The sequence below is a fragment of the Chlamydotis macqueenii genome, chromosome 2 (genome assembly GCF_036417535.1).
Source record: "Chlamydotis macqueenii isolate bChlMac1 chromosome 2, bChlMac1.mat, whole genome shotgun sequence".
Taxonomy (NCBI): Eukaryota; Metazoa; Chordata; class Aves; order Otidiformes; family Otididae; genus Chlamydotis; species Chlamydotis macqueenii.
Window position 1 is genome coordinate 158,554,439 of NC_141557.1, and position 20,293 is coordinate 158,574,731.

At 43.9% G+C, this 20,293-nt stretch overlaps 2 protein-coding genes across 2 annotated transcripts in view; both read right to left on the bottom strand.

The window, feature by feature from the left end:
• Positions 1-220: 220 nt before the first annotated feature.
• LOC104478706 (uncharacterized) lies at positions 221-1,021 on the bottom strand. The gene has a single exon (XM_010119127.2). It carries the CDS (start codon positions 1,019-1,021, stop codon positions 221-223), a length of 801 nt encoding a protein of 266 aa, XP_010117429.2.
• A 7,173-nt stretch (positions 1,022-8,194) lies between these two features.
• Positions 8,195-20,293, bottom strand: part of COL22A1 (collagen type XXII alpha 1 chain) — a 201,505-nt gene continuing 189,406 nt past the window's right edge. Inside the window, exons 57-64 of the mRNA XM_086742654.1 lie at positions 18,250-18,321; positions 16,370-16,405; positions 16,039-16,083; positions 15,554-15,733; positions 13,280-13,346; positions 10,903-11,085; positions 10,457-10,534; positions 8,195-9,480 (exon numbers count right to left, since the gene is read on the bottom strand). Coding sequence (XP_086598780.1) covers positions 9,293-9,480; positions 10,457-10,534; positions 10,903-11,085; positions 13,280-13,346; positions 15,554-15,733; positions 16,039-16,083; positions 16,370-16,405; positions 18,250-18,321 — 849 coding nt within the window. The 3' untranslated portion in view covers positions 8,195-9,292. The remainder of the gene's footprint in view (positions 9,481-10,456; positions 10,535-10,902; positions 11,086-13,279; positions 13,347-15,553; positions 15,734-16,038; positions 16,084-16,369; positions 16,406-18,249; positions 18,322-20,293) is intronic.

Sequence of the window (20,293 nt, forward strand, 5' to 3'; positions counted from 1 at the left end):
GTTATCCCTGAATGAATTTTTGAAAGGTATACACCACTGTCAAAAAAAAAAAAAAAAAAAAAAGGACTGACAGAGAAATCACTGCACGGCAGAGAGGAAACTTTTGAGCCCCACGAAGTGATTTTACCAGACTTTGCCATCTGAAATACATTTTGCTTGTCCAGCTGGTTTGCATGGAATAAATCCACCTCAGTCACTTCAAGAGACTGATATGAGTTGTCTAGTGTCTCTGAGTCCTATGAAATGACAAGAAATAATCTTTGATTTCTTCAGGGCCTCTGCTGCAGACTTCAGGGGGAGGACTTTCCAGAGGATTCCCTTCAAAGTTGCACGAACAGTAATTGTATCCCCAGTCCAGGTTCACCAGCTCCCCAAAGCTTGTTGGAAGGGACTGTAGATGGTTGTTTCCCAACCAAAGTGTGCGCAGATTCCTTAGAAGACAGACATCCTCGGGCAGACTCTCCAGTGAGTTGAAGAGCAATAGCAATGTTTCCAGTTTCTCCAGCTGCCGAATGCTGGAGGGGATTGTGCCTATTTTGTTGTCACTCACATCGAGAAAGGTGAGGCTGCTCAGCTGGCAGAGGGGTGAGGGCAGTTCCGTGAGGCTGTTGTTGGCCAGGTGGAGGCTGTGCAGCCTTTGAAGTGCCCCCATTTCTGGGGGCAGCGAGCTCAGGTTATTGTTGCTCAGAGTGAGCCTCTCCAAGTGACTCAAAGTGCCAATTTCAGCAGGGATTTTCTTCAAGTTGTTGGAGTCCACGTAGAGGCAGGTTAGGTTCCTGAGGCGGCTGATCTCTTGGGGAAGCAGCTCCATCCGGTACCTCAGGCAACTTTCTCGTTCTGGGCTCATCTCCAGGACCTGCAGCTGGTCCAAGCTGAAGATTTGTGTGGGAACTGATGCCAGCTCTCTGCCTGAGATCTTGAGTTTCTTCTTCCTTTCATACTTTGGATCATGCTCTGTAAGGTACCTCCAGAGTGGATCAGGACCCTTAGAGGCACATCCAAAAGAGGTGGCTGCATCCATTGTCCCACCAGCACTGTGGCTGGTTGATTGAGACAGTCAGTGACAATTTGCTGCACACTCTACGGGCAACCTCTGAGCTTCTTGGCACATCGAGGCCCTCTGTCAGCTTTCCGCTCTGCCAGGCACGTTACCAACACACATGCAGAGTGTTTGGGTTGCTCAGCTACATCACACTGAGTAAACACTTGGCGTTCTCACTTGATCAGGTGTTTCCCTTCCAGCTCTGCAGCACACACGAAACCCAGCTCCCAGTCTATGACGTTGCAGCCAGTCTGCTGGTGGCAAATATCTGTCGGTGTTGCAAGTGAAACAACGGCACTGTGCCTGTGCTTTTCAGCAGATTGGTTCAAATCCTTGTTTGTGTGTAGCTCTTTCCTTCTGGGAGCACCTAGGGTGCCACTGCCAGAGGAATTCACATTGGTCAGTCCCAGGGTATGGCAATGGAAGAAGCAAGGCTGGGTAGATAAAACACATGGTATGGGACAAAACAAAGCAGATGGTAAATGAGACAAGAAGACAGACTCATAGCTGGTGGCTTGGCAGCTGGGAACCATGAACAGGTCTTGTCCTAAGGTCAGTTTGTGCCTTTAGCATTAAGCAAACACAACAAAAAATCAATTTTGAAATCTGGAAGTTCTCCCCCCTCCTGCTGAGCATATGAATCCCTGCAGCACAGAGACATCTTCTATTTTGTACTGCACTTGCTCTGGCATATTTAAAAGCAAATTTTTATTCCTCACTGGCATAGCTTTTGTAAGAGAAATGAAAAATGCCAGGTTTATCCCAAGCCACTCAGCACAGCATGCGATGTAGAGAGCAAAGCATTTTCCTGGAAGGACAAAATTGTGGGTTTGAAGCCTCAGGCTGCGAAAGCCCACCTCTTTTACTTCATCCTCTAATCCTTAAAACTTTCTGCTGAAAAATGCTTTTCAAGGAGAGGTCTCCACAGCATCCCACAGGCTACTAAAGGTAGAACACAATGTGTTAGATAGATAGACAGTTCAAGCGGGTTTACCAGGTCCGGTGTTGCGGGGTGGGGGGGAGGCGGGGGCGGTGGGCACAGCAGCTCTGCATTCCCACCCTGCTCAGTTCTGACCTCCTCAGCCCAGGATTGTGCTGAGTTTGCAGGAAGCCCATATCCCAGTGCCAGGGGCGTGTGTGACTGCACAAATGGGTGGCGAGTGCTGGAAGACCTCTATCCAGACCATGCTGACAAGAGGACTGTCAGCATCTGAACTTACACTTTAGAGCCTGCTGCTTTTTATTGGGTATCACCCTGAAATACAGATTTTCAGGGCTATTGCATACCGGCTCTTACCCTTGACTTGGATTCAGAGTGCAAATAGCACAACCCTATTGAAATCAAGCCCTGAATTTCCTCCAGATTCATTTTCAGCATCTGTAAGAGAAAACTCTATCACTTGCCTAGTATCCAGAAGTGTTGTGAGGCTTCTTTGGCATTATAAGCTCTTGGAATGCTGGTGGCTGGAGACAGGCCTGCTGAGCTTCCCAGTAGGAGCTGCACGAGTTATGGAGCTGGGGCTATCACAGCTGAGTACGCAACGGCGTGAGCAGATCCTGGGGACACTGAAAGTTGTTACTCCTGTTCTTTAGGGGCACCATTAATGTCACTGGGCTCTGAAGGCTGTGCTAACTTCATCAAGAAAGGCTGGGCATTTTATAGTAAAAAGATTGAGCAGAATGTGAGAAAGTCTAATAGTTATTCATAAGTAAGAAGGGGTACCATAGTTTGGAAATAGATGTACATTGGACATGGATACGGCAGCCATGGAAAAGTGAGATTTTCACTTGCAAGGGAAAGTTGCTAACCAGAAATGACAGACCTCACAATTACCCATCAAAATAAGACTCAAAGTTCAACTGAGCTCTCATCAAGAAAGTGCTGAAGGAGTTATTGCAATGAGAGTAATTTCAGACTTGGACAATAGCCATCTCCCACATTACTAAGGGGAAAAATGTGTTTCAAAGAACACATTGTCAAATACGTCTGTCCTGTGAAATAAACTGAATTCCTGTGTGTGCTGCCTTCTGCTTAAACAGGCTTATCTCTTCAAATGAAAACCTGAGCCTTTCAGACAGCATGTCATGCAGAGCCAAAACCATGGTCAGAGAGAGGTTTTTGTGATGTTGCTGCTCTCTTGCTGAACTTTTTCACACCTGGAGTTTGACCCTGGGTTTTCCTTTACCAAGGTGGCAGGTTCTTTTCTGCTCCATCTTGCAGGACATCCTTCTTCCTGATGCCGATCACTGGCTTATCAGGAATGTCAGAGTATGATTAATGTCTCTTTGTCAAATTGTTCCCTTGTGCTTTCAATATAAGGTTCACAATCCAAAATGTAAAATAAAAAGAGCCCGTATTTTCAACACGAGACCCAGCAGGATATCCTTATTCTCAGTTCAGACAAACTCCAACAAGAATACTGCCAGCATCAATATTCTTGAATCAAGCTATGCAAGGTATTCAGAAGTTATCCCTTACAGTGAAAATCTGTTTTGTAAAGCAGCTCTGAAAACCAGTCTTCTGTTCATCTTCATGGTTTTCTAATCAGTTGTTCCCATTTCACAAGCCAGAAGATAACATCTGTGTTTGTAACTTCCAGGTTTAATCCAGATAGATAAAGCTAAGCAGGCTTTCTTTTCTTAATTCAACTTCACCGTTTATAAAGATGTTGAAAGGAAAGTCCAGACTGATGGACTCTGATTACCTTAAGGACCTCAGACAGGTGCTGACATGGGGATGTAGGAGTCCATTGGGTGGCTGATGCAGAGACTCTTCCCCCAGCAGCGCTGGCTCCGCAGACAGCAGCACGGAGGACTCCTCGTGGTCTCTGATGGATCTTCACCCCTATGCAGGGCTACAGACTGGGTCCAGAGCCTGCCTTTACCCCTAGGCTGGCTCTGTCCTTCTGCTACTCTTCCTCCTCATGCCATGGAATGCCAACCTTAACCCTCAGCAGCACTGGACTCCAGCTCATGGAGGCTGAAAGACGTGGTAGTGGATTTTTTTCAATCTGTGTAGTTACTGTTCAGTTAGTGCAGTATTTTAAGAAAATTTTCCTGTTATTCTCTGTCACAAGAACAGTACAGGTTCATGCCATAACCTTGTCGCTCTCCCTCTGAGTTTTCTGGCTGCTAGTTATATAGCATCTGACATCTCGTTATCTGTAACACATATATTCCCACAGCAGCTCACTGGGAAAGTGAGTTAGTAATGGTGGAAGATAAAGACAGCTTTAGGATAAGCTGAATCACTCTCCAGGGTCCACAGCTCATACTGGAGCCACCAAAGTGCAGGTAACATGCCCTGATTCTGCCTCCCACTGTGAGACATTAAGTATGGGATTCAGGTATCTAGGCATAAGCATCTTACATCGTTTGACATGCTGTATAATCTCCCTTAGGGTCACCGACTGCAGATCTGGAAAGACTCACCCAGGTCCTACATCTTATCTGCCAGTCCTCTGTTGATGTCTCTGGCACCCAAGACATTGTCAGATGGTGATACCCAGCCATGCCTAGGCATCAAGTCCTGCTTCAGAAGCCGTCAAAATTCAGTCCATAGCAGGGCAGAGCTTGTCATGTTACCACATTAAAAGACTGAGCCATCAGTAAAGTCTATTTTCCTTTTTTTTAAAATAATTTTAATTATATTTTTTTTAAAAAAAAATTGTCCGGAATGTAAAAGCTGTGCTAAGCTGTCAGCCAGTTTTGTGGTCAGAGCACACAGCTTGGTCTTAGCTGTTACAGCATTTTTATTTTCTCTCTGGAAAAAGAAAAAAAAAACTACACACATATGGCTTAGTTCTGAACAGAGTAGTCTTGCTTTGACTACACATCTCCAAATAAAAATGTAGAACAGAGTTCAGCCTTACACGGTTTAATTAACCCGTATTAACAACAAGAGGGGGAAAAGGACAGGTCAGGAAAATAGCATCACAAGGCTGTACAGAAAAGAGTCACTCACAAGTGGCAAAGAAGGAAAATAATGCATTCCCTGCTACAGCTTCCAAGAAGCAGCTAATTCAAAGCTCTTTAGAAAACAAGTATAAATTGTTAAATAATGTAACACACTAAAATATTTTCCGCAAATGAGTCTGTTGTTTTCTTTTGGTTGTTAATTTTTTTTTTTATTTGACAAGCAAAAATTTTAATGGAATAATGGTCTGTTTGCTATAGTTCCAATAATTTACACACTAGATTTAAAAAAAAAAAAAAACAAACAAAAAAGAACAATCCATAGTGATGCTGAGAAGCTCATGTGTCATTAGCACCTTTTTATTATGTAAATAATGCATTGCCTGGCTCTCTAATGCAATTTTAACAGTATAGAATCATAGAATGGTTAGGGTTGGAAGGGACCTTCAAAGGTCATCTAGTCCAACCCCCCTGCAAAGAGCAGGGACATCCCCAACTAGATCAGGTTGCTCAGAGCCTCATCCAGCCTGGCCTTGAATGTTTCCAGGGATGGGGCCACCACCACCTTTCTGGGCAACCTGTTCCAGTGTTCTACAACTCGCATTGTGAAAAATTTTTTCCTAATTTCCAATCTAAATCTACCCCCCACTATTGTAAAACCATTACTCCTTGTCTTATTGCAACAGGCCCTACTAAACAGCCTCTCCCCATCTTTCTTGTAGGCCCCCTTGAGGTACTGGAAGACCACTATCAGGTCTCTGCGGAGCCTCCTCTTCTCCAGGCTGAACAGCCCCAACTCTCTCAGCCTGTCCTCATAAGAGAGGTGCTCCAGCCCTTTTATCATCTTCGTGGCCCTCCTCTGGACCTTCTCCAACTGGTCCATGTCCTTCTTGTGTTGGGGGCTCCGGAACTGGACACAGTACTCCAGGTGGGGTCTCACCAGGGCAGAGTAGAGGGGGAGAATCACCTCCCTCGACCTGCTGGCCATGCTTCTCTTGATGCAGCCCAGGATGCGGTTGGCCTTCTGGGCCGCAAGGGCGCATTGCCTGCTCATGTTAAGCTTCTCGTCCACCAGCACTCCCAAGTCCTTCTCCTCAGGGCTGCTCTCAATCCATTCTCTGCCCAGCCTGTATTTGTGCCTGGGATTGCCATGACCCAGGTGCAGGACCTTGCACTTGGCCTGGTTGAACTTCATGAGATTGGCACGGGCCCACCTCTCCAGCCTGTCAAGGTCCCTCTGGATGGCATCCCTCCCTTCCAGCGTGTCGGTGGCACCACACAACTTGGTGTCATCAGCGAACTTGCTGAGGGTGCACTCTATCCCACTGTCCATGTCACCGACAAAGATGTTGAACAGGGCCGGGCCCAACATGGACCCCTGAGGGACACCACTCGTGACCGGTCTCCACATGGACATTGAGCTGTTGACCACCACTCTCTGAGTGCGGCCATCCAGCCAACTCCTTATCCACCGAGTGGTCCGTCCATCAAACCCATGTCTCTCTAGTTTAGAGACAAGGATGTATATCCTCTCTTACCAGAGGACCAGCCAAAAAAAAAAAATCAGCATATTCCTGGGTTTAAACCTCAGACTCAGTCAACAGCCCGTGCTTGCAGGTCAGAAATCCTGCAAATATATGCTCTTTTCTTTCTTACCTTTTATTGTAGGTGACTTTTTAGGCACATTCATATAGGGCTTGCTTCTGTAAGAGATGGCAGCTATAGAAACCTCCCTTTGATGACTATACCCATAGAAACTGGGTGGCTCTAAACACAGATCGTGATCTGGGTCTGCAGCTTGTGTCTGGTACTCCTCTCACCAGTGACAGAGAGTCGCTGGGTAAATGCCATTTCACTGGATGGAGAAAAAAGATGATCTAAGAAAAAGCAGAGAAATGGCACCCACTGAATTCAGGGCACAGAAACAGTCTGGGGTGTCTCCAGGGACAGAAAACCATATGGTAGGGAATATGCTGGAGCAAAGGGAATTAGGCTGCGTCCCCTCTTCTGGGTGGAGAAATTGCAGACCTTCTAGTCTGTGCCTAACCCATGCAGATCTTTTAATTGCTATTAAAATTACAGTTGTGTCCCTCGTGTTCCTAACACAGACTCTTGGCAATGGTTCCAACAGACATTCAAATGAAAAAGGTGGTTATCCAAAAAAAACCCTAGATCTCCTTCAATTAGATAGCACTGCTCCATCTCACAGGGATGAAAGAGCCTGAAATTTGTTTGACAGAACATCATTATTTATCTGCCCTTTGCATGGTGCACTGGGGTGTATGATAGTCTGCGCCATGCTTGGCACATGGAAACACACAATGAGAGATCATATTCAGAGGCTGAGGACTCACTGTCAGGACAGGAATTAAATGTCACATTAACATTTCCTAGTTAACATGATTGACCTGCTCATTGCCATCGCATTTCTTAGAAACGATGGCTTGTGCAATGCTAGGAGGTGTCTCTTGCTTAGGAAACCTGTTCTACCTCACCACTGGAGGGATGGAATCTCCGTCAGCCTGGACTGGGAAAAATGATGCTGTTAAATACAACGGTGATCAAGAAACACAGTAAAATCATATCAAAGAGTTTATTTGCATCGGAAACAGCAAAAATAGCACCACTAAGAGCTACACAGTAAAGACTTTGTTGAACACTGGCATGTGAACATGTTATTTAATTTCATTTTTCAGTAACACAGAGACAAATTTTATCTGCTACTGGGTGAGAAAAAGGCTCCAAGTCTGGCAAACGGTTATTGCTGGGCTTTAGCTTCAGGGCCTGATTCTGGGGTGGTTACAGACAGCTGTGGCGTCTGCTTGGCTTGGCCAGCTTGGAAGCACCATGCCATGCAATGAAGATACCAGGAGGGCAGGGTGCCTCATTTCTGTCTCTGTAAGACCTGATGAGATTTCCAAATACATTCAGCACTTAGCACCTGTGTCAGGTTCATTGTTCCAATCTCTCAATACAAACTGCTTTGTGAAGAAGAGTTTTGAAAATGCAGCTGCTTTGCTGGCTGGCACATATGTCTGAGGCCTGGCCACCTCTCAGATCCACACCTTTGTGGGTGGGATTATTTCGATCAGAGGCTTAAACTCACAAATGACCTATTTTGAATGCCTTTTCAGACTCCATCTCCTCTCTACTTTCTTTTTCCATTCTCAGGTTGGTTTTGGCAATTAGCTGATGGGGAAAAAGGCTAGTGTCTAACTTTTTGCTGTCACCCTCAAACAAAATTTCCTCCAGATTTCTGAACATCTCTTTGCTCTGACCCTTTCATCAGAGATCAACCTCCTCCTAGACCAGCCTGCAACTTCTCGCCTATCCTCTAAAACACAACCTTGCCAATTTATTGACAGAGTGGATCATCCAAAATGGTGAAGTTGGGTCACACTTGGCCTCCTGAGATTTTTAATGCCAGGTGACTCTCTGTTCTGCTCTGGCTGATGTTTTTGGGTGAAGCAGTGGTAGGGAGCTGTGTGTCTGCTGACAGTGAAAAGGGGATTTGGCAGCCCTGAGCTGAGGGAGGACAGCATCGTGGGTTTTTGTAGAGGCATCTCCCTGACAGAAGGAAGCTAAGCTCCATCTGGTAGGACCAAACCCTCTCAGTACTGAAGTTCTTGCACAGGGAGCAGTGAGGAGGTTTAGATCATCTCTGTGCTCTCTTCAGGCTTTACTGTGAGATCCCACATGGTCCCATAAAAAGTAGCTCCTATACCATACAGATTCACTTACGGGCAGAAGAATATTAAATTTAACAGGGATTTTCTGGGAAACACACTGGCTGTTCATAACTTTCTGTCTGTTGTGAGTTGAATGTACTGGAGACCTCTTCCCCAGCTTTGGCATGGCTTTGCCTTCCTCCCCTCCAAGTGGATGGCAGATAGCACCAACAATCCTGCGATCAGCCTGTGTCTTACAGTTAATGCCCCAGGCTGCACAGTGAAGGATTTGATTTCAGTTTCAAGGGTGAGGGGTAAAGCTTTGGAAAGAATTAATGAGATAACAATTTGGCATCGGAATGGTTTTACATAAATAGCTACACAAGGCATTGATATTATATGCACTTCAAAAGAGGAAAAAACTTATTTTTAATGTTTTAATATGCCCTGATGTTAGAGAAAACAAAAACAAATTCACATATCACATCAAAGATAATAATAATAATAATAATTATTATAATTCATAAAAATAATCTGACCGACCGGCAGCATTTGTTGGCTTTAGAAGGCCTCCCATGAAAGAAACACAGTTGAAGTCATCTGACAGCTCTTGGCAGGCGTGATGAATTCAAGTTTTAAAAACAAGTCTGGGGATACTTTCTGCATGCTAGGGCCCTTTGACGTTGGCGGGTCTGGCAGCCAGGCTTGCATAATAAGCACATTGAGTGGGATCACACTGTCCGTTGGCTCCCGGAGGTCCCTGTGGACCCATGAGACCAGGCACTCCAGCTTCGCCTTGAGGGCCAGGTGGTCCTGGCATCCCATCTTTGGCATAGCCAGGCTCCCCTGGGAGGCCTAAAATAAATAAATAATAAAAAAAGCCCTCGGTGAGTGACACCCCCAAGGTGCAGTACTCAGCAGTGTAACATCACAGGAGATGGCTTTGCTGCCAAACTGTGATGCAGACATCAGTTTCCACAGATTTGGGTCTGGCTGACATGTATCTACAAAGACATGACAAGTGTGGCTCATCTGAATGAAAGATTTCCACCCTCTGTGGCATCTTTGGGCTGCACAACCCTGCCATGGCTGCTCTTCCTCTGTCACCACACTGAAGTTGTGCAGCTGTGTCATTAGTGAGCCAACTAATGACATATAGTCCTCACAGAGAGGAGGTGAGGATGGGAAAGCTTGAGGTAAGAGCCAAATTTGGGATATAACTCATTTGTATGAAGCATAGTGGGTTCATTGTTATTGTAAGGCAATGCAGGTCCAGTATGCTCAATACAGCCCATGGAGTTATGAAAGCTTCCCAAAGTTTCCTCCCCCAACAAAGCAGAGTGAAGGCAAAACTGATCAACAGCTCCTAATTTCAAATTAGAAACAAAATATGTTTGCTGTTTCTTTATCAGCAAAGGTAAAGCACAAACTCAAGCTGTATGCCTGAGTCACAGGTGTTGGATATGACCTTTTATAACATCTGAATCTACCTGGATCTCTGGGTTCAGCTTGGTCACAACAAGATTCTGGCAAGGACAGACAAGAAGCTTCACCGTGTATGTGGTAATTAAAGCTTCACTTTGATTAGTCTCAAAGGTCAGTTAACCTAGCTGTTACTGAGATGGATCATTATACCTGTCAATCAGGCTGAGGAAACAATGGTGGCCAGTTATGATGCTAGTGATACATTTCCTCCCTTTGGGCTACTTTCTACAGAAACTGTGTATGCTGTATTTATGTTATCTTGATCATCTGTCTAATACGGCAGAGACCTGTGTCCTTCCAGCATTTCTGAGTGATGTGTTTTGTGGAATATTCTGAATAAACACACCTGGAATTCCTGGAGGACCTATTTCCCCTCGTTGGCCAACACCAGTGTCTCCTTTCTCACCCCTTGCTCCTCTTTCTCCTGTAGAGGAGGAAAGAAAAACAATCAACTGATAAGCATGATCTACAGAACTAAAGAATACTACCATATATCTTCCATCCACACTGAAGCCAATATATTTACTAAAAAATAATTCCTAATTGTGACCATCCCTCTGGGATGAGATGTTAAGTGGGAATGAAGGCTCACCCCACTCCAGTTCTGTACAGAGGTGGAACACAGCAGCAATTGCTGGTCATATTCACCGCCTCTGGTTCAACAGATTGAGGCTGCCTCTAAGACACGTGTCTTGAGGACCACTTAGATGCTACTAACAGGAGAGGTGGACATCAAAGTGTGGTGGACACATCCCTTTATTGGACTTACCAAACACACCAAGTTTCACTTACCTTTGGGACCAATAGGTCCAGGTGGCCCTTCAGATCCAATCTGTCCAGGCCGGCCAGGCTCTCCTGGAGGACCTGTTCTTCCTGGGAGTCCTTCCTTCCCAGGGGGACCAGGAGGTCCTGGTCTGCCATGGGATGCTTTTACATGTGCAGGCTGTATCTGAGCCAGGATATAGGCTAACTTTGCTGTGAAGAGAGGGAGGCGGAATTGTTAGACTAGAAGGTCAGTGCTCCAAGACATGGAGAGCCAGAATCAGTGGCCCAGTAAAGTCTGAGTATTGTCACAGATAAATTTTTCAGGGTCACCCATTTGGTGTCCCCATGTAATCCTTCCCCATAAGCCATGACGGTGCCTCCCTGATGCTCTCTAAATTTTTTAAATCTCATTTCTCAGTAGCTTTAAACTTCTCCCAAATTTCATACTTAATCTCATACTTAATTTCATACTTAATTTCATACACTTCTCTCATCCTATGCTTCTTGTCCACCAAGGATCTGAAATGTTCTTTCCTTTAGTTGTGCAGCTGGTGGATGTTTGTCAAACTGGAATCATTGCTGACCAGAAAAGAAGAGCCTGTTTCCACCTTGCTACACAGAGTGAGATGCTACATGGCTGCTCTGTAGGGAGAAACCTTACTTTTCCTTTTCTGGGCTGTTACACACATGGAGTTAAAGCTAACGTACCAATCTCTGGCTGTGAAGTCAAAAACAGTAAGTAAATCAGCAAATTCTCCAGTTTCTGTACAGGCACACTGCTTGCCACTTCCAGATTCAGACCCTGAGCAGCCTAGAGAGCTCTTAAGACACACTCAGCATCACAAAAAACATCTTACAGAATGGAGAGAGAAGGGTTTTCTATCTTCTCTTCATTGATCCAAAATTTTGAATGCTTTTAGATTGGCACGAAATTTGAAGTCTGTGAGTGCATCCTTCAAATAAATCGCTCTGTTGAATCATGATCTTTAGCCTCAAGAAAATGCCCATAGCTACGTTTCAGCTGCTCCAAGAGCTGTGTGAGGAGAAGCACTACAGCTCAGCATTTCACTGGAGATGAGGTCAGTAGTGGTCTGCAATCCATGTACTTTGAGAGAAGAAGCAGTTCACATCCACTCCAACCCCTCTTTTCATGCTGAGGAGTATCAAATGTCACAGACAAATCAGGAACATTTCTCCTCCAGTTGGGACCTCAAAACCAAGTTTACTTTCTACTCTGATTACTGTTCTGCTTGAGGATTGGAAGGTTCTACAGAGGGATCTGGACAGGCTGGATCAATGAGCCGAGGCCAATTGTATGAGGTTCAACAAGACTGAGTGCTGGGTCCTGCACTTGGGTCACAACAACCCCATGCAACACTGCAGGCTTGGGGAAAAGTGGCTGGAAAGCTGCCTGGTGGAAGACGGCCTGGGAGTGCTGGTCAATAGCTGGCTGCATATGAGCCATCAGTGTGCCCAGATGGTCAAGAAGGCCACCAGCATCCTAGCTTGTATCTGAAATACTGTGGCCAGTAGGACTAGGAAAGTGATCGTCTCCCTCACTGCTGAGGTTACACCATGAATATTGTGTTGAATTTTGAGCCCCTCACAACGAGAAAGACACTGAGGTGCTGGAGTGTGTCCAGAGAAGGGCAACAAAGTTGGTGATTCTAGAGAACAAGTCCTGTGAGGAGCGGCTGAGGCAACTGAGGTTGTTCAGTGTGGAGAAAAGGAGACTGAGAGGAGACCTTAGTGAAGTGGGTCTCTTTCCCAAGTAACAAGTGATAGGACGAGAGGAAATAGCCTCAAGTTGTGCCAGGGGAGATTTCAACTGGATATTAGGAAAAATTTCCTCACTGAAAGGGTTATCAAGCACTGGAACAGGCTGCCCAGGGAAGTGGTGGAGTCACCATCCCTGCACGTATTTAAAAGATGTGTAGACATGGCACTTAGGGACATGGTTAAGTGGTGGACTTGGCAGCTGACACGATGATCTTAAAAGTCTTTTCCAACCTAAACAATTCCATGATTCTATGATTCTACTTTCTCTTCCAGGATTGCAAATTTGTATCTGTTTTAATTTTCATCTTCTCTTGTCTTACCATCTCAACCCAAGCATCTGCAGGAATGAGTCTGCAGCAAAATGAGTCTTTTTAGGTAGCAAAAAGCTGTAGGGTGATTAGCACACGTAATGGCCTTGGGGTGAAGAAGGGAGAAAACCTCTAGGGAACAGTAAAGCTTGCTAAGGACATTTCATTTTACGCAGTCCTCTTTCCAGGCAGGTTTGTCGCAACATTGCTTTCCATAAGCAGGAGAAGTTCAGGTGCCAGTTATACCACCACAGCTATGGAAAGTACCTTTGGTACTCTCAGATATACCTGCTGGCTTCCTAGAGCTGATTACTTACCATCTAGTTGCTTGGCTACCTCCTCTTGGATGAGCCTTCTCAAAGTTTCTAGAGATGGAGGTTCCCCCTAGAAAGTAATAATCACAGTAACAACAAAACATAATAATCACAGCCAGGGGATGTGAAATGAAACCCTCCACAAAGGGTTTAGTGGGTTGCATTTTGTCACTCACTGTATACAGAGGGCTGCACAAACTGCCTGAAAGAGGAATGTAAAAGAACTCTCAAAACAGCCACTGTTCCCAGCCATGGCAAGCCATGGGCTCAATGGTGTAAGCAGGGAGCCTGGCCAGAGGGCATAACTGGTACACTGTCCCTGTCTCCTTCCTAGAGAAAATCTCCCTCCTGTACACTCATAGGAGAAACAGTAGAAGTCGAATCAGGAGACATCCTCTGCCCTACTAGACCATAGTGGAGAGCCTGCCTCCTTCCTTAGCACCACACTTTTCCTTGTAGAGGGAAGTATGCGTGCTCCCAGGGCAGGTAAGGTGGGTATCTGACTTGCTGTAAACAGTCATACCGGATGCGTTGCTTGCTAATATGCCTTATCTCAGGAAACAGAAGCCAGTTTATGCAGGATACCCATTCTTCCAAACAAGTACAAGGATCTGTCTGATTTCAGGCTGTTGAAGGGAGACAGGGGATGGGGCTGCCTCGCCTTGGTCCCTTACCCAGCCTGTGAGAGACGGTAGCCTTCATCCTCTGTCTCAGCTCTTTTGTGCCACAATGCTGCTGAACAGCTGTAATAGCTGTCAAAGCTATGTGAACAACAGCTCTGGTGATCCAACTGAAAAAATGGCAAAAGCATTTTCGGTAGGCTGGAATGAGAATATTTTGGCGTGTGGCTTTCCAAGAAAATAAAATTTTAAAAAGTGTTTTTAAGGTAACCAGACTCTTGTCTTTGCATAAACTCAAAGGAAAAGCATTAAATATATTTTAAAAATAAAACATTTTGAACAAACAAGATCAAACATTTTCCTTTGTAAATCACAAGGTGAGATGTTTCACTTGAAATACACTTTTCTTTTTTTGGCTAAAATAATTACTTGAATTTCAGCCAATTTTGAAAATACTTCTGACCAACCTAAAAACTGCGTTATTTTGTGAATGAGCTATTCACATGAAAGTGTTGCTTTTCCCTCACACCTCTCCTTTTGACATACAAGGGTGCAGGCTGTGCCTTCCATGTTTATAAAAACTTCATGAGGTCTTCTGAATCAGAAGTTACTCTTGATTTTAAAATGTAGATTTTATTAAATAGATAAGGGACGTTTCAATTTTAACAAATAACATTGCTGAAATGTACAGAGTTGGTCTATTTGCTGCTTTCTCCCCAACACAAATCTTGCATGAGAAACAGAGGTGCTTGTTGGTGACAAAAGAAACAATTGTGCCATTAAGGACTAACCATTTGTGATGGCTCTTAGTGAATATCCCAGTAAGTAAATATGATTGTGGAACATACTTTGAAGGCTTACAAATAACCTTTCCAAGTTTTAACCCTATTAGTTGCATTAAGTCTCCATAATTGTAACTGGATTTCATCAAATCTCTGTGTTGTTGAGACACACAAGGAAATGCTTTGTCTAAAATTTACTCATGTTTTACATGAGAGATGATTTCACTGTTTATTTCCCTCTGAGAGAATCTCAAATTCATCCTTAGGACGAGCATAGCAGCTTCACTAGTGTTGATAGCATTTCTCTCATTCTTGTACATACATTACCCTCAGGCATTTTCAGTAGAGAGAATGTTTCCCATTAGGGGAAAAAAAAAAAAAAGAAAAAAGAAAAAAGATAATGTTAAACAAAAATAGGATTTCATGAATTCTGATGAGCTGACTCTAGGATTTCCAGGAATAGAGCAGTGACCTTTCCAAGCCTCAGCATTTTGTCTCTCATAACAACCAGGAGCAGAGGAAGGCATAAGACCTCCATATGAAATGTTCTGCATTAACATCCTTACAGAAAGAAGCTTTTCCAGACTCCAGACCCATGGCCATAGTCACATTAGCTGATGGGGGCTTTTAGGGGTATAAGGTGTCAGGGACTGGATTACTCATCTCTCTTAAAGCTCAATGCAATCCCCCCTAACACATCCCTGAGATGCGCTGAAGCTCTCCGGTTCGTGTATCAAGAGAGAAAAACGCTGCCTCCCTGGTGTAACACACACTTGTTCCAGTTTCTATCAGCCATACTGTAATCTTAGGTACTTTTCTGACCACACACTGTATCAGTAAAATTACTGTAAAAAGCCCTTCTCTGGCAGTCTTACCCTTGGTCCTGGAAATCCTGGCTGTCCTGGGGGACCGGGAGGTCCCACTTGCCCAGTGTCTCCTGGGGGTCCATGGGGACCCATCAGTCCTGGATGGCCTTTATGACCAGGTATCCCAGGATCACCTGGAGGGCCCTTTTCTCCTTGAGGGCCTTTTTCGCCTTTGATGCCAGGATCTCCCTAAGTGACAAAAACCGACATTACCACCACAAAATAAGAGGCAAACTTTTGATTTCCAAGCACAGCGAAAAAACCAAACAGCTGAGCTGGCAAAGTTACTGAATACAACATCTGGTGCATTACAAATGATCCACAAATTATTACTGACAGAGAATGATTAAAGAGAGGGCTGGGAAGGTGGGAATCACTGCAGACCTCTGCAGGCCAAGCTTCACTCTTGAATGACCTCTTTCCCCAGCCCTTAAATCAAAATAGCCCTCTTTATTTCAGTGTAATGAAATAACTAATAAAATTCTCCAACCTACCCTGTCTCCTCTGGAGCCAATTTCACCTGGTTTCCCTGGTGCACCCTGCAAGAAAATAAGGATCAGCATGAAACAGCTATCCATAATAACAATAAATAATAAAGCACATGCCTTCACAATTATTCTTGTGACCTGAGGAAAATGTATTTCCCTATCAGTCCCAGAGATTCCCGAGAGCTCCATGTTTGCTCTCAAATATCAACAATTCCAGAAAAAAAAAATTCCATTTGTTGCAACCGAGGTAGCATCCTTTATGTTTGTTTGGTTGTTTGTTTGGTTTTTTTCCCCAAGACACCAGCCCTACTTTGAAAAAATTAGGAATTTAACTTACCTCTTTTCCGGGAGGACCTTTCTCTCCTGGTTCTCCCTGAGAGACACAGAGAGAGAATTTAGCACTGCACTGCAAGGGGTTGGAAGAAAGACCCTACCTGGTAACCACAATTCTTCCTTTCTGTTTAGAGCCCAAGTTTTCTGCTACACAGCAGTGCGTTTGGATGATTTATCCCTATCCTACTGCTATAGGTCATTCCTGGAAAGACACACCCTGCTATTTAGAAAGCCTTTTTTAGTAAAGTTGCTTACCATGTAAATGTTTGTAAATAAAAGGAAGTCATTTCTACTGAACCAGCTGAGATCAGGACAGATGTTTCCTTGAATGTGTGTTCCTGCTTTCAATACATTTTATTCATTTTTCTTACAGATGTTTCACAAAACTTCATACACTTTACTGGGGCTAGTTTAGCTTAAGCAGTGTCAGTGTTATAGCCATAACAGTGGCTATATTTTGTAAGTAGAGATACCATTTTTTATTACATCAGCTGAGAAAATGAATACAGAGCCAGCGATAAATCAAGTTTGAACCTGAAAGCTTGCCCGTGTTTCAGAACTATATCGCAGAATCACAGAATCGTAGATTCATAGACTGCTTTGGGTTGGAAGGGACCTTTAAAGGCTATCTAGTTCAATACCAGTATCAAATAACCTCAATTTCAACAAGCACCCTACTGGGATCTCTTCTTTTTCCCTGTACTTTGCATTTATAATGTGGTAATCAGGCAATACAATCTTTGCGGTTTAGCATTTTGGTGAAAAAAAAGTCACCGTAGTCCTGAAGTGCAATGATAAAGCAAAGCAAACATTAAACTAGTTATTGCTAACATTCCACCCACTTTCTCATGCTATGAATGGAAAGATTCATCTTTGTAGTCCATTTGCGATCCACATACATGATCATACCTACAATGTACGCATGCAGGTGGCATTTTTCCCAGAACCTGGAAACACATACAGCAACTCCAACAGTGCTAGCATACATCCATGTACACATGAGCAATGTAACTAATCACGGATTTGTGATCACATCAGCTACAAATTAGGCACCATCGGACTCACTCAAGTATTCCTGAGGGCCACTTCAGTTTTAAATGGCCACTACGTTTGCTGCTTTAAATTAATTTTCCAGAGAAATATTTATTTCTCTTTTTATTGCAAAACTCCCTTTCCAATCACAAAAAGAAAAAAAAAGAAACAAAGAATCACCATGTGGAAAATTCAGCTCTGCTAGATTCATATGAAAACCTTTTAAATCTCATTTTAAGTCACAACAGAGCTAGAAACAAAAATATTTACCTAACATTCACCTTTTCCATCCTTCTAGTGGAATGCAACTTATTTCTCTCACCTTGGAAGGGCTAAAGATATTGGATTTAGAGGCTGTGATATTTTCATTCGTACAGGTATTATTTTAGATCACTTTGGGAGATATATGAATGCTTTAATTGCAATGTACCTCTGTTGCTGCTGACAAAGGAATTTTCCTTGGAACAGGAAATATCAGAAATACCCATCTTATTATTGGCACTTAAATTTTCCCTATTTAGCCCTTCTGGGGTTCATGCAGAGATACAGTCTGAGAAAATTAAATACCCCATATCCACATCAAGACTATTGAACCAGCCTGATTAATGCATACATTATCGGGGCTGACTGACAAGTAAATGAGATTATGGATGTTTGTCCATCAGAAAAAAAAAATTTCTTTTTACTGTCCAGTTTCCTTTGGAAGTAAAGGGTATGGCTTCTAGATCTATCAGATCTCCTGCTTATGTTTTTTTTTTTTACCCTGTTAAAGATGACCGTGTCCCATCTCCATCAGTCCAACATTTAAAAGCAGGTAATTAGTGGGTCTAATCCATCCCCAGACATACTTACAGGTGGTCCTCGGGGTCCTATGAAGCCAGGGAGTCCCGGGCTGCCGTTTTCTCCTTTATTTCCTTTAGGACCCTTAGGACAGAAATGAGACAGACACTAGCAGCCCTTTCCCCAACATCTTTTTTTTTCCAGAGCATGTGTTTACAGATACAATGGATCTGGGAAATTTCACTGTAGAAACAGGACTCCCCAAACTGACAAGGAAAGGAAAAAACAAAGTCATTTAGAAAAGCAGATTGCAAACACCATTATTGCATTATTAATAAGCTATGTGGGGTCCCTGTGAAAAGATGAAAAGGGAGTGACAATGATGGAAGTGACAAGAGGTATGTTCAGTGGCTCTTCTGGCGCCGCATGGTTTATAAGGTGGTGTCGTGGAGTGGAACTGCTGTGACGGGCAATGACAGGGAAATGAGGCAGATGTTCATTCTGCTCAAATCTGAGAATACAACTGACAGCTACTGTGCTGTTCTTTTGCCTTTATTTCCAGGTTCAATTTAAAAAATGTCTGCCTTTTACTTATCTGTTGTGATGTTCTGCCAAATTATCTCTTTTTCTTACAGATCAGTGCTGCTTAAATGGCAGTTCATAATGCAGAGCCATTTCACCTACACTTCTGATAATTTTTTTTTTACTCTTATTTTAAACTTTTCTTTCACAACTTGGTCCCCACCTCCTAGTTCAGAACATATCCCTTTTTCTTCTTAGAGTAAAAACTTGTCTTCATTGAGCCCATCTTGTGTAAAGTGAGCACCAATGAGCCTGACAGGCACAAAGCGCATGGCTTTCGAGTACGCAGTCAGCCCTGGAGATTTCAGGGGCCGAGCCGGGTTACTGTGTGCAGGCTTACTATGAGCGCTGTGAATTGGGATGGGCACTGTCAAACACCAGATGCAAAAGGAGAAGGCTGCTGTCAGGTTTTACCTTGTGGCTATAAGTCAGCTGTGGTGAAGGTGGAAAAGAAACCCTCATTGCCATTATAACCTTTTTCGTTTCTCCATTTTTTTTTTCAAAACAGAAATACAATATTTTGGCTTGTCAAACCACATGGTAAAGGAAATTAGTGCATTTCCAGAGACGGCTGGAAATAAATGGATTCATGTATAGCACAAGGAAATACGTCCCCTAATAACCCCTATGAAAGGGAGAGGATTCATTTTAATGACAGAGAAGTATACTGATGAGATGACTGTCTGTTCTGCTGACCAACACTCTCTCATTGTTTCCTATTTCTGATCCTTTATCCTTTTCCAATCTCTTATGTTATTTTTGGACTGTAAATCCTCTGGAGCAGAGGCTGCTGTAGTTGTGTTTGTGCAGGAAGCTGCCTGGTGAGTCCCTGGTCACTAGCTGACTATCTATGTAATGTGATAACACAAAGATGATTAAAAAATAACCCCCATTTGGCACTCACAGGGCAATCCAAAGCCACAGTGGCCTGACGAAGACCCAGAAAGCCAAAACGCAGTAACAGGAATTGGGAACAGGGATGGGTGTGATAAGAAGTGAAGGTTGGAAAGGCAACAGCAGGGATCCACGGCATAAGAAGCAACGGCAGTGGTCCCAGGAAGGTAAGAAGTTACATCAAGGAGAAAAAAGCAGCAGTACTAATTCTTGGCTGCAACAAGGCTGCGAGACTGCATCCCTCCTACTTCACTTATAACCTCTGAGTTATCAGCTCCCCATGCAGAAAGGTGTTGCTTGCTTCACTGAGACCGCTTAGGAGGAGACATCCCCGCAGCAAAGCAATTCATGCTTAGGGCACAAGTCTGTGGTGAGGCTGAGGTTGCTTTGTGGCATTGCAAGGGCCACAAAGAGTGAAGTCCTGCTGCAATTTTTCAGATTCTCCAGCTATGCCTTTGTTTCTATCTGAATTGTACAGCTCAGCAAGCTGTAATGTCTAGGCAGACTAAGAGAGGGAAGAGCCCTGCATTGCAAAAGATGCTGCTGGACACAAAGGTACATTTGTATGGATTTGCTAAATCCTGAACAATTTCCTGAACAGAGAAAAGAAAAAAACAACACCAACAACTCCTCACTGTCC

Excerpts from the sequence above, each read along its gene's own strand:
- LOC104478706 (XM_010119127.2), bottom strand. The coding sequence starts at position 1,021 with ATGGATGCAGCCACCTCTTTTGGATGTGCCTCTAAGGGTCCTGATCCA.